This window comes from Ananas comosus, unplaced genomic scaffold, assembly GCF_001540865.1.
Source record: "Ananas comosus cultivar F153 unplaced genomic scaffold, ASM154086v1, whole genome shotgun sequence".
Taxonomy (NCBI): Eukaryota; Viridiplantae; Streptophyta; class Magnoliopsida; order Poales; family Bromeliaceae; genus Ananas; species Ananas comosus.
Window position 1 is genome coordinate 1 of NW_017891715.1, and position 13,844 is coordinate 13,844.

At 37.3% G+C, this 13,844-nt stretch overlaps 2 protein-coding genes, 1 long non-coding RNA gene and 1 pseudogene across 3 annotated transcripts; 3 read left to right on the forward strand and 1 right to left on the reverse strand.

The window, feature by feature from the left end:
- The first annotated feature begins 189 nt into the window (after positions 1-189).
- Positions 190-1,159, forward strand: LOC109705100 (3-hexulose-6-phosphate isomerase-like). Its single transcript, XM_020225860.1, has one exon. The coding sequence runs from the start codon at positions 337-339 to the stop codon at positions 982-984; it is 648 nt and encodes a 215-aa protein (XP_020081449.1). The 5' UTR covers positions 190-336; the 3' UTR covers positions 985-1,159.
- A 220-nt stretch (positions 1,160-1,379) lies between these two features.
- Positions 1,380-4,282, reverse strand: LOC109705101 (annotated as a pseudogene).
- A 1,183-nt stretch (positions 4,283-5,465) lies between these two features.
- Positions 5,466-7,385, forward strand: LOC109705103. Its single transcript, XR_002214621.1, has 3 exons — positions 5,466-5,791; positions 5,871-6,218; positions 7,074-7,385. It is a non-coding gene; the product is annotated as an uncharacterized LOC109705103 (long non-coding RNA).
- Positions 7,386-9,629: 2,244 nt separating this feature from the next.
- Positions 9,630-13,835, forward strand: LOC109705102 (laccase-6-like; the record flags this gene model as incomplete). Its single annotated transcript, XM_020225861.1, has 3 exons — positions 9,630-10,145; positions 13,071-13,222; positions 13,812-13,835. Coding segments are annotated over exons 1-3 (308 nt in total), but the record flags the coding sequence as incomplete, so codon positions are not given.
- Positions 13,836-13,844: the final 9 nt, after the last annotated feature.

The window sequence follows — 13,844 nt, forward strand, 5'->3', positions numbered from 1 at the left end:
GTGTATAAAATATAAATGATTATACCCTTTCAACTTGAACTCGCTTGTAAAGAGTCTTACTAGTCCTTAACAAATATTTAGGATCCGGCCACTTTTGGACACAAAATGGTTAAATCAATTATTATCACTAAAAACTTTTTAAGTTTTTGTACTATTTTTGTAAGTAATTTCTTATCCATCTCACGGCTCACTGTAATTTCTTATCCATCTCACGGTCTCACCTGGGACTATCGAAAACGTACGCCAAAGAAAAAAAAATCTCCGAGCTAACATTACACATAGATCCTGTATCACCACAAAACTTAACCCAATAGTCAAACAGCATTCGGATAAGCGATGAGCGGCGCCCACGATCTCTCGGCCGCCGCGGCGTCCCAGATCTGCGACCAAATCCGCTCCGTATTCTCCTCCTCCCATCCTCTTCCTCCGAACCTGCCCCCGCCGCTCGAGGTCCTGGTCTCTGAGATCTCCGCCGTGGCGTCGTCGTCGTCGTCGTCGTCGCGCGGACGCGTCTTCGTGCACGGCGTGGGGCGCGAGGGCCTGATGCTCAAGGCCGTCTGCATGCGCCTCTTCCACCTCGGCATCCCCGCCCACGTCGTCGGCGACGTCACCACCCCGCCCATCTCCCCCGGCGACCTCCTCCTCGCCTCCGCCGGCCCCGGCGCCTTCGCCACCGTCGACGCCATCTGCGCCGTCGCCAAGGCCGCGGGCGCCCGCGTCGCCCTGCTCACCGCGCACCCCGACGCCGGGAGCGCCGCGCTGCGCTGCGCCGACGCGGTCGCGTACCTCCCCGCGCGGACCATGGCCGACGACGAGGAAAGGGAGGGGGAGGGGGAGGGAGTTCCGGGGGGTGCGAGGCTGCCGATGGGGAGCGTGTACGAGGGGGCCATGTTCGTGCTGTTCGAGATGGTGGTGCTGAGGTTGGCCGAGCTGCTGGGGCAGACCCCAGAGCAGCTTCGCGCTCGCCACACCAATCTCGAATAAAGATCATTTGCATATGAAATAGTAGCACCGCAACGTTCATTTCCTTGGTGATCTCTATCTTTATCTATCCTCCTATGTACATTTGTGAACAGCGTAGTCACATAAGCAACTGCTTTCCCACCAAAGAAACTTCATGTTATACGCCGAATGCACGTTACCAAGTGCTGTTGTCAAACTAGCCGTGCTCGCAGAAAAGAACGAAGAAGAAATTTGTTCACGAGGAAAAAATAACCCCAACAACTGTATAAGGTCTCTACATGTTTCCAAACATAACAGAAAAAACTCTCAAACCCCTGAATGAGCTTCTTCTATCTTTTCATTATTTCTGCATCTTACTATGATGCAGGTTTTACCCTGTTTTTAATTGAAAAGAGAAGGGGGAAGAACCCCTCCATCGACCAAATCCTGCAAACCTTATCGGTCCGCCCTGTAACCGCTCGGGTTCTTGCTAGCCCAGCTCCACTGGTCTCTGCACATCTCCTCTATACCATATTTTGCTCTGCAATTAACACATAAGAACCACATTAGAATCTTCTTGAGAAAATTTAGATACTAAATTACAGAGTCACTATAATAGTGTCTACTTATTATATATGCTCGCCCAGAACACGTCCTGATGTCTATAAGCATATCATTTAAGACTGCAGGGATCCGTAAAACGTATATACGAAAACAAACCTCCAACCAAGTTCTTTTGTAGCTTTTTTTTTTTGAGATATATATATATATATATATATATATGTTCTTTTGTAGCTTTTTCACTAGAAGCATATACTGCTGTAGCGTCACCAGGCCTTCTTGGTCGCAATTTGATGGGTATTCAAAAAAATAAAAAGGATGAGTAAAAGGGAAACTCCGTGTGGAATGTGTCCACAGATAGTGAAGTTAAACAAAGAAAATGCCCCTCACCTTCCCAGATGCCTTCTCAAATGCAGCAACCATTTCAAGCACAGACGTTCCGGAGCCAGTGCCCAAGTTGTAGGCAACACAGCCTAAAAACAAAGAAAGTCTAGGCTAAATTTTTGTTGCATAATAAAATGCAATTTGAGATATATTTTTGCTATTAGAGTAAGGGGAGTACCAATTTTGTCAGTTGAAAAGAGCTTACGGAGAGCTGCTATGTGGCCCTCGGCCAAGTCCATGACATGTATGTAATCACGTATCTGATACAAAACCAGAATAGCATATGTATACTAATATAGTAATCACCAAAAATCAAATTATAAATTGACATACAAACTGAAGTGTAGTTTGTTAGAGGGTCAAGGCATGCAGCACTTGTATTAACTACCGAGTATCACGAACCCAGATATGAGTGTAATATTAGGCTTAGAAGACTTACTGCGCTACCATCTCTTGTCGGATAATCAACACCGTAAACGCTTAACACGGGCAACCTGCCAATGGCAACTTGCTGAATGTAAGGCATAAGATTGTTTGGGATACCCTTAGGATCTTCACCAATTAGCCCACTCTCACAAGCTCCAACAGTGTTGAAGTATCTTAGCAATATAATTCTCCATTCTTGGATCAGACTTCTGAATATCACGAGCTATCTCTTCAAGAAAAAGCTAAAACTATATAACAAAGCATTAGAGCTATAAGCCGAAAAACTACTTAATCATGATATGCTAGTCCAACAAATAAATGGTGTTAGGATAAAGTGCGGGTACTTACTTTTGTCCGACCATACGGATTCATCGCCTCCAGAGGGAAATCTTCCACACAAGGTATTTTTGCAGGTTGCCCATAAACAGTAACAGATGAGGAAAAGACCATCAGGATTTGCACAAAATTGTATGTAAGCAATTAGCAGATGAATCGTAAAACAAAAATTAGTCAATAGTTGCACTTTTAGGGTAGAAGGATATCATCTTTGATATGCATTGAAGATCTGATTTATTTCATAAGATTCACTGGTACAATTTTTAGTTCCCTATACAAGCCTCTTCAACGTATTTGAGTTTCTATGGTAATGATCTGGTCTGCTCCTAACCCAGCTAAGACTATCTTCAAGTTTTTCAGAGGAAACCAGCGGAATTCACACTGACATTGAACTAAAACAGTCAAAACTAAGGAATACTGGCACAGCGAACCGATCAATTGCCCTGTCAACTTAAGAAAGGTCCTCTATAACAATTTATTGCGAAACCTACATACTAGAATTATTAGCTAAATTAAACATATATGACCATGTGCTAGAAGAATACCTTCTTACAACCATATTTCCCCATGAACTCATAAAGATTTATGGTGCCAATTAGATTGTTCTCATAATAGAGACCAAGCTTTGCCACACTCTCACAAACAACTTTCAATCCAGCAAAGTGGATAACAGCATCAAATCTGCACCATCATAATTAAGAGATTTTTATGATAATTAAGTCACCGCAAGCTCAGGATGAGAAGTGTCAATACATATAAAATAAAAGAGATTCCTTATGTTATACCATTGTTTTATGTATTACAAGTTATTTAAATTTAATGCGCACTTGAGCTTCTAGAAACCAGACTCATGAAGAACATTTGATCTTGCAAGGCAAAATCAGAAGAGCCAAAAGGACTCCTACTATCACCCGAAGAAGGACTTTGGGTAGTTATACTCTGAAACTGGTAAAGTGGCCAAAAAATTCCCACGCTACGTGTTGTAATCGAACTACAAGGCCTAAAAATAACTTGATATTAAACTTTTAATTGCTTATTGCTTCCATAATCTCAACACGCACAATGCATTATCTCAAAAATTAAGAAAATATGAAGAGAATCATAAAAACTACGAAGAAAAAAAGAAATACCACCTTGCTTGAGAGAAAACCTTCTCCAAATCCTTCTTGTTCCGAAGATCACCCTGCACCAGCAAAACCAGAAACGCCATCGCATTATCACACCCCAAATCCCAAAAGAGACCAAACTTAGAGACCACGACCCCAAAATGCTCACCACGTAGAAATGGAGATTGCGCGATCGCTCAGGTCCCGCGAGAGACCTAACCCGATCCACGGCCTCGGCGACGGAGTTGTCGAGGTTGTCGATGATGTGGACGTGGAAACCCTCGTTGAGGAGCTGGAGCACGGTGTGGGTGCCGATGAACCCGGCCCCTCCGGTCACTAGGATGGTGGCCTGGGGCGCCATTAATGGAGATGAGTAGAAGAGAAAGAGGAAGAAGAGCGGGGAGGAGGAGGAGGAAGAGGAGGAGAGGGGTTAAAGGGGAAAGGGTTTTGGGAGTGTGAGGTGTGCGATGGCCGATGGGGTTGGGGTTTTGGGGTGGGCGATAAAGGTCGCGGAGATCGAGGCTCGATGGTTGGGGAAAGAGGGGGGAGTTCGCATGGGAGCGTCTACGTGGAGGGGGAGAGGTTAAGATGCGAGTGGAGTGGGGATATTTGGGGATGCCGTTCTTTTGAGCGCCAAATGCTAGTGTAAATTGGTTCGAACCAACTTTAATGTGTCTAAAATTTAGATATAAAAAAAAAATGTTTTGGATTCTTCACAATTTTTTTTATTATATTATTAATGTATTGATGTTATAATAATATAAAGAATTGTGATTTAACTATACACATAGTAAAAATATATGTATAAATTTATCAACATATCAATAATACATTAGATAATATTGTGAAATAAGATATCTAAAAAAAGCTACATATTAATGATAACCCTGTTGACAAATTCTCTAGACCTATCTTTTTGACACTTACTATATTCTTTGTTTTTTAGAGCCTCTGGGCTCGGATTCTAAAGATTTTTTCTTTTCATATCCTCTAACCGGCAGATTTGGGTTAACATAGTAGTGTAATTATATTTCTCCATTTATTTTAAATTTGTACCTTTTAATAGCCTATTATAATGCTTGTAATACATCAAGCTTTAATATATTTACCTAGGGTCTTTTTCCTATAAAAGAAAAACGAAAAAAAGGAAAGAACCCATAACCCAAATGAAATGCAACTGAACTTGAACCTGGGACAACCTAAGACATTTTCACCGAGTGTCTTTTTCATTTTTTCCAAAATAATTGATTTGTGTGGTACTAGTAGAAAAGGTGAAAGGGAACTTACAACCTCTTAACATTGAGGGGGCTCTACCGTATTATTTAACAAATTAATCACATAAAAAACAATTGCAGACTTAGTTTTACGCAATTTATCTATGTAAATATTAGCTTGGTGTTCCACCGTATTTATACTTTCAATCCAACTAACGAGCTATTTTTAAAATTTTTGGTGAAAATACATGGAAAGAGTGCAATTTTTTGAACATGACTTCGCATGAACCAAGCTATTTATTATAGAATCCATAAGATTGTGCATCATCATAAGTGTACTAAGTCCCTTAAGTTGGTTTATAGGCCAGCTTAGCAACTGTACCTTTGTTACTAACGCTGCAGTACAATGTACTACCAAGTTATAGTGATAATACAATGGTCCTGTTGCCTGTTTTATATTAATTATATCCTAGATGCTGTACTAATATATATTCTAGAAGCCAATGTTGTCACATAAGCGTGTGTTTGTTTATTCAGATCTCTCTGCATGAAGTTGTTCATCTTGTCAATCTGCAGGCGCGGACATTTGGTGGCCACTGGCGAAGTTGAAGATCAGAACGCAGAGAGCGATTGGAATCATACGGGCTGTTAGAACTGGCCCTGACTTCGTGTACAATGCAAGATCACATCTTTGTCCCCTACCAAGACGAAGTTGAGATTGGATGTACAGCAGGAGCTCGTGACCTTCGGCCTTTTACGAAGCACTAACACAAACACACCCTAAGTCCTTTTGCCTTCTATGGCCATGAATGGTTCAAAGAGGTATGTCTTCAATTCAGTCATTATGCTACTGTATGCACAATCATCTTTCAAAAACAATAATTCGATATACTCGGAACAGTATAGTTGAAATGGTGATAAAACGAATGTGTTTGTGCTGGCTTCGTCGGAGACTCCACCTAAAGGAAGTAGAAGTCGGCAAACTCAGCTTTTGCGCTACCGAGTTCGATATATGCTCGTCTAGAACGAAGTCGGCCGAAATGTGCGTATCGCTGCCGATTTCAGTGAGTAGGAGTCGGTGAAATTACTTGATTCGCCCCCGACTTCACCTCACTTTTTTTAACTCTCCTCATTCTCCACAAATTAGCTCTCTCTCAAAATATTAAGGTTTCTCTAGAATTATTCTGAGATGGGTCATCTCAAGATGGGATTGAACGAAGAGATTTTCCCATCATCACTTTAAAAAAAGGTGCGTACAAAATCTCTGTGCTTCTATATTTGGCCATCATCATGTTAGTAACCTTGTCATGTGAACAGTGCGTGCTTAGTGCTTGATAAAATGCCCGATGGAGATAACGCTGCTCATTTAAACAACAATTTTCCATGAAATGTTATATACATATATGACGCTGCTGAAGATAACAACATGTGTTGGCTCAAAGAGCCAACAGTATTGGAAGGGAAAATTGTACAGCGTAAAGAGTAAAGAAAAAAAAGAGTCAGGAGGAGGTATAATAGTGTTTTTTACAGAATAATTGTTTCCACTTTTACTTGGTAATGATAAACCAGGGAATTTTACATTTTTTGCTTTATTGTGCATGACACCAATAACTAGAATGGGGATCACATTTACACACACAATGTGGTCAAAACAACCTAGCTCTAGGTAGCTAGGAAACTTAAAGAAAATTGTTCTTTACTTGCATTTTCCACTGACTTGATGTTGCACAACACCTCATGTTTAAAAATCATATATAAAACCTACAATAAACAGCTCTGTAAACTCTTAAGATAGCCAATTAACTTTTGATCATCAGTTTATATCCAACCGTATATTTGGGTTTCTATGCATAGGTTCAATTGTATTACCTGCATGGTCCGAACTTGTTGATTGGGCGACATTTTGTTTTGCAAACTTATATGTACTTGTGGATGTTTATTGTTGGTTGCAACGTTAAATTCTCTGACTAGTGAAACCGCAACCGAACCAACGATTAGCCTATATTTTGCTCTTTCAAAAGTCGCCATTTACCATTCTGTTTGAATCTTTAAGCGATCTTTAATTTGTTCATTTGTTTGCCAATTCCCATTTTCATGTGACAAGGCACAAGTGATGAACAAAACAGCCTCAGTTGCTTACTTTTGTTGAACAATTGCCGCCGAAAGAAGAAGTTCCCATGTGCTAGATCTATAGCATGGTCAGTGATCATAAGCGTCAGGATTGAGCATGGCCCAAATTCTGATAGGTTACTCTTTAGAATCATATGGGGCTTATTATGAATCATTAGAGCCAGAGTCCAAATGAAGTTTTATTTCCTCTCATCTGCACACAACTGTGTAAAGTTAAAGAATTTTACATAAATTCAAAATTGAAAACAATGACCGTAAAATTGAAATGTAAGTTAGTTATATTACTCACAGCAAATGAAAGGGCTTGCATACAAAGTTCTTATTCTGATCCTATATATATATATATATATTTATCCTAATTGAGAAATTCCACTGATTTTAGAACTGCTTGATGCGTAGGGAATGAAACGCTAAAGTATATGGCTTACAGTAGAGGCGTAGATTTAAGACTTGCGTGTTAGAACTTTATTTTTTATCTTCAGAACTTAGGCCTTGCATTATTAAACATGACCTTGATATCATATACTACAGAAGCTACAAATGCATACGAAAAAATTTAACCGATAGGGTTCGGCCGCCGCTACCTCTTTACTATGCAAGAATTTTGATTATATTTGGCTGTAGCAACACGTACAGCTAATGATCACTGTGAAGATACCACAAAAATGTTTGGTAAAGGTGATGCCTACTCCCCCTAGCTATAATTAACTATCTTTGTCCATATTTTGTATCCCTTCACATGGGTGTATCCATGAGGATAGCATTATTAAGTTTAGAACTAAACTAGAATAACACTAGAGCACAAAAAACGAATTAGGAGGAAAAGGAGTTGGTTATGTTCTCCTTTCTTTCTATATATTCTTCCTTTTTCAATTGCATGGTTGTAGGTGAAGTGTCACATACAATAGGAGACTTATTAGATATAGTTGATATGCATCAAGTTTGCGGTTAAGAGTAGGGAATTTATATATTTTTGATGCTCTTCCTATGTATGCATGGGTTTTAGGTTAACTGCCCGCCGTTGACACAACTAATGATGGGGCCTTTAAGAACCAATTTCCATGACCTAATGTTGAAATTACAAGGAATCAGGTTGCGTCGCGGTATATACTAACCGCCCACTTGTTGGCCGATTGAAAAGGAAAATCTTAGGGCAGCAAATTTGGCGAATTTTTTTCGGTACTTAATGGTGAGGCTTTTTTCTTTCTCTGTACTTAGGGATATAACTAACCAACCATAAATGAATAGGGAGAACACAAACCATAGTTTAATACTCTGTTTATGCTGATTGGTCTTTTGTACAGGCTTTATTTACGCAGATACATTATTAATTTCAACTATGAATAGTAAGTCAGTTGTAATTAATAAATTAGAGTACACCCAAGGCTTAGGGCTCGTGGTTGGTACCCTTGGTGCTGGCACGAGAGGTCATGGGTTTGAATCTCAGTTTTAGGAATTTTAGAGTCCTAAATCCTGTTGCTCAAAAAAATGAAAAGGTCAGAAGTAAATGAAGATCTATATCAACGGTCATGTACTTGTCGAGAAAATAAAATCCATAAAGTTACTGTTACAAATACAATTTAGCTTGCAACTTAATTAGCAAATCATTCCTAATGCATCAACTCATGAATGAACAAATTTAGAACACTAATTTGTAACTAGTTAGTTTTGTTTGACATCATAAGTACTGTAGAAAACTATGAGCTCCATATTTTGCAACTTATCCAATGTCTTGTGAGAAATAGAGTCCAAGTCCACACAGCACCTTTTTGTCCTTCCAAATTAAAGCTTTTCTTTTTAACTTTTACTTCAATTTATTTGGTATTAAATCCCAGATAAAACCTTTTGAGAGAAGTTGGGTACTTGGAGATCGGATCCATCGAAGCCTCTCTACTTCATTTTGTCCTCCCTTGTCACCAACTTTGCTCAAAAAGTCCCCTTTTTCTCCATTTTTCACCTTATGAGAAATGCGGGCCCATAATAAAATTTAGGATTAATTTCATACGGGTCCCTACAAATATAGTGAATTACAAATATAATCCTACAAAGTTCAATTTTCATATATTGTCTCTGCAAAAATCCTGATGTTTTCAAATATGTCCTTGTCTTTAGGATCCGTTAGAAAAAATTAGTTAACTATAGATAAAATACTTAACCCTATTAGTTAATGAAGTGAATTGACCTTTTCACCCATCTTAATTAATAGTTGGGACTTTTGTATGGGTGTATTTGAAATGACAAAAATGTCATTTCATTTATAAAATAAACACAGTAACAAACCAGAAAGATATATTTGAAAATATTAGGTCTTTTGTAGGGACAATATATAAAAATTAAACTTTTGTAGAGATAAATTTGCAATTTATTATATTTGCAGGACCTGTATAAAATTAACCCTATGTAATTTAAAGGTCGAGTATATGATGCCCTTTAGTCAATGGTGACGATTCCTTCTTGATCTTTTTTTTTAATTACTTTTATTATTATTATTATTATTTTGGATTACTAGCTATAGGGGAAAAAACAGAGCGTAAATGGTTACCAAAACCAACAAAAGCCTATAATAATTGGAGAGTGCGACCTCTCTCCGACAAGGCATAATAATAACGAACACGGGTTAGGAGAATCATGAAACCTGCCAACCTCACTCTCTTTGCATATCTGGACAGAAGAGAAAAATCTCTCTCTTTTCTCTCTCCTCCTCTCTCGTTTTCTTTTGTTCATTATTTAGTTAAATAATGTTTTATTGTGGGACAAGGGAGAAGAGACCGAGTATATAAAGGGGTTCATGCTCCTTTACTTATATTCAAAAGTTGTGGCATGCACTATTGAGTTGCTGCATTTGGTGCGCAAGGCACTAGCTAGTTAGTTAATTGGTGGTATATAGAGGGAAGAGAGAGAGAGAGAGAGAGAGATGGGCATGTACTCTTCTTATCTCATCTTATGGCTAAGCTTATTGATGTCATGTTGTGCTCCACTAAGCTTAGCAATCCACCAACACAAGCGTTGGCCAATCGGAGGATCCACTAGGTTCTACGACTTCAAGGTCTCTCTCTCTCTCTCTCTCTCTCTCTCTCTCTCTCATCTTGGAATGTTTTCTTGGCTTGTTAAATGTATGTGAGCCATTTNCTCTCTCTCTCTCTCTCTCTCTCTCTCTCTCTCTCTCTCTCTCTCTCTCATCTTGGAATGTTTTCTTGGCTTGTTAAATGCATGTGAGCCATTTCAACACTCGCTCTACTGGTGTGAAAAAAAATGACATTATTTTTAGAAATTTATCTATCAACGCTATTTTATAACTGCACAACGCATTGGAGTGCTCGCAAGAGTGTGGATTGAGTATTGTAGAACTGGATAACGCTTACGAATTTTTTTGGTCCCCCTTTTTTCATTTTCCTTTTCTTTTGGTTTTGTTTTTTTTTCCGACATTTTTCTTGTTAGTTTTTCTTTTCTGAGGCCTTACTGTCACATTCCATGTAGCTAAATTCATTTGCTAAATGAATAAAGCAGGTAACCCGCTATCTTTTTCTAAGAAAAAAAGTACTCACTTTACTCCAAAAGTTTGAAAACAATTTCATTTAGTTGTGTTGAATATAAAGATAATTAAAAATCGTACTCTTATTACTTAATCTTTTTGAGAATAACAATTGTTTTCACATTGTTTAACATGATATCAAAACAACATATTCTCTAATAACCTAAGCTTTTGCAAAATAATAGTTGTTTCACATTAGCAATCATACCTAACACAGTTGGTTAAGAATTTGCTTGTTGTTACTCGAGGTCTCAATTCTTAGCCTTGTTGCCTCACATTTTATTTCTAAAAATGAATGAGGCGGATATATAGCTCTCTCTCTCTCTCTCTCTCAAAAAGAAAAGGTGGTACATTTCTTTCTCTTGGAAAACAAGGTTTATAATTAGAGAGAAATTTTAGAAAAGGAAAAAAGGAAAGTCTCGCGCCTGCATGAACTTCAGAAGAATTTAAACTCATTAATTGAATGCTAAAAATGACATATAAACTATCTAAAACAATTTAATTTACCCTATGACAAAAAGTTCATCTCTGATAGAGAGTTACAGATGATGGTCTCAAATTCCGCTAAAGTTGATATGAGTTTTATAATAAAAGAAGCACAAGCCAATATTTTCTTAGTTAAAAAAGGAAAAAAAAAAAACTTAACTTGCATGGTTTAGCCAATGGTGTTCTTTCTAGACCTAAAAGTAAGAGAATCTATGGCCTTAATAATTAAGTTTTTGTGAGGAGTATATATATATATATATATATATATGAGTCGCCTTTTTTAAACTGGCCCAATGTAATCCATGCATGACACGGTGGAAAATGTTGAAGCAATAATTTGCCCTGGACCTAGCTAGGCATGAGCTAAAATTTTCATGCGTAAATAAATACCATTTATGGGCCCAACTATCTTTTTTTTTGAGAGATAGATAGCACACTATCTGTTTCGTTTATTTTATTAAAAAATAAACTTAGCTGAAAATGTGAATCAATTAGGATTCGAACTTAGGATACCAACCATCAAATCCTTTGTCACTTGCTCTATGTGCCCAATTATCCAAATTATTTTATACCAATAGTAGTGACTAGTAGTTTCGACCTTCCTATATAGCTCCACACTAGCATAACCAATATTTTTGGTCCTTTGACTAATAAGTAGTGACCATTTTGGTCCCTTGAATAAGAAAAATACTACTGTATATTTACAGATAAGTATAAATCTTATGGCTCTTTTATTATAGGATTCAAAAAACTTTTTTAGATCCTAATATAAAAAAAATTTGATAAGACTAGTGAAAAAATGCAGGTCTTTGGATGAACAGATTGTAAATCTTACATCTATGTTATAGATGTACAAATAGTATTTCTTCTTGAATAGATTGTAAATCTTACATCTATGTTATAGGTGTATAGATAGTATTTCTTCTTGAATAATAGCGAGTGACTTATTAATTGTGCATGTAATCATTTAGATCCCTTTGATACTTTTTTCCCTCCTCCTGTTTACTAAAAGATCTTAAAATAATTGATTGAGAGGGAGCCTAATTACATGTCTATAAATTATTTAGCAGATAAAATATAATATTCTAAAAAAATTCATCATTATTATGGCTTTACAATATACAATTAAAAGCAGCCTACTATTTTTATTTTATTTTTTTAGAGAGAAAGATAGTATGCTACCCCTTCGATTATTTTTTTTAGAAATAAACTTAGTTGGAAATATGAATCAGCTAGAATTCGAACTTGAGATCTCCAATACCAACCACCAAACCCTTAGCCTCCGTTTGGTTCGGGGTTAAGGAAAAAGTAGCTATTTCAGGGATAGGGTTAAGTTCAGGGTTAAAGTGGGGTTAAAGTTTTTTTGTGTTTGGTCGGAGGTTAGAGTTAGTCTAGAATAATGAAAAATAGTGTTTGGTTGGAGTAGGTGGGATAAAAAGATAATGATTGATAAAGAAGGATAATGATTGGTTGGAGTAGGTGTGATAAGAAAGATAGTGGGTTATTATGAATAGAAAATAGTGTTTGGTTGGAGTTTGGTGGGGTTAGATGGGGTTAGCTAACCCGGAATAATTTATTTGAGGTGGGGTTAGGTGGGATTAGCTAACCCCACTGATTTTTTGGAATGTTTGGGAATAAAATGGGAGTTAAGGGGTTATTCCACCCCTTAACCCCCAACCAAACAAGGGCTTAGCCATCAAGCAGCCTACTAGTTATTGCTGAATAACTTATAATTCTTATATTCAAATTGGTCTGAGATGGCGAGATCTCCCATAACTCAATCATTAAACATACATTATTATTATTATTATTATTATTATTATTATTATTATTTACACCGGAGGGGTAGAGTTATAGAACCTGTATTGTATTTTTTTTATTTTTTGTTGAAGGAAACCTATATTATATACTGAGTTTATAAATGATGAATATATATGTGTGGAAAATGTGAAGGTGCAAACGTTGAAGGTGACGAAGCTGTGTAAGACGAGGGACATCGTAACCATCAATGGCATGTACCCAGGCCCCGTCGTGTACGCGCAGGAGGACGATCGCGTCATCGTCAAGGTCACCAACGAGACACCCTACAACGCAACCATCCACTGGTAATTAATTAATTAATTAATTAACTACTTCATTGTTGATTAATTAACTCAGAAAAATAAATTAACCCCTCGTATCTTAAGTATCTATCTATAGTACGTTGAGTACGCATGTGGTTCATGGCACTGTTTATTTTAAGATAAAAGTGTGAACGAGCGATTCTTGCGCTATCGTATTGCTCTATATAAAACATTTTAGTTTAAAAGTTTTTACATGCATTACAATCTTAGTTTTAATATATCTGTTAAACGAAGATTCTAATAAAATATATACATATATACAGTTGTTTTGATTGTAGGAAATTAAAAAAAAAAAACTAAAAGTACAGTTTATGTAAAAAAAAGAAAATTCACAAACTAAAATATTTAAATAAAAGAAAATATAGAGATCTAGTTCGTGATAGTACTAAAATAATACAAGAACAATTCACAAAATCTTAATGTTGGTTATTAATAGCGCCAAATTTATTACCGGTAAAAAAAATTATTGAATCTGATCACTATTTACTAACAGAATTTTGCTGCATCCAATAAATCTAATCAATGCATATTTTTCGCCCTTGTGTGTGTTGTGTTGTGTGGATGTGTGTAGGCACGGGGTGCGGCAGCGGCTGTCGTGCTGGTC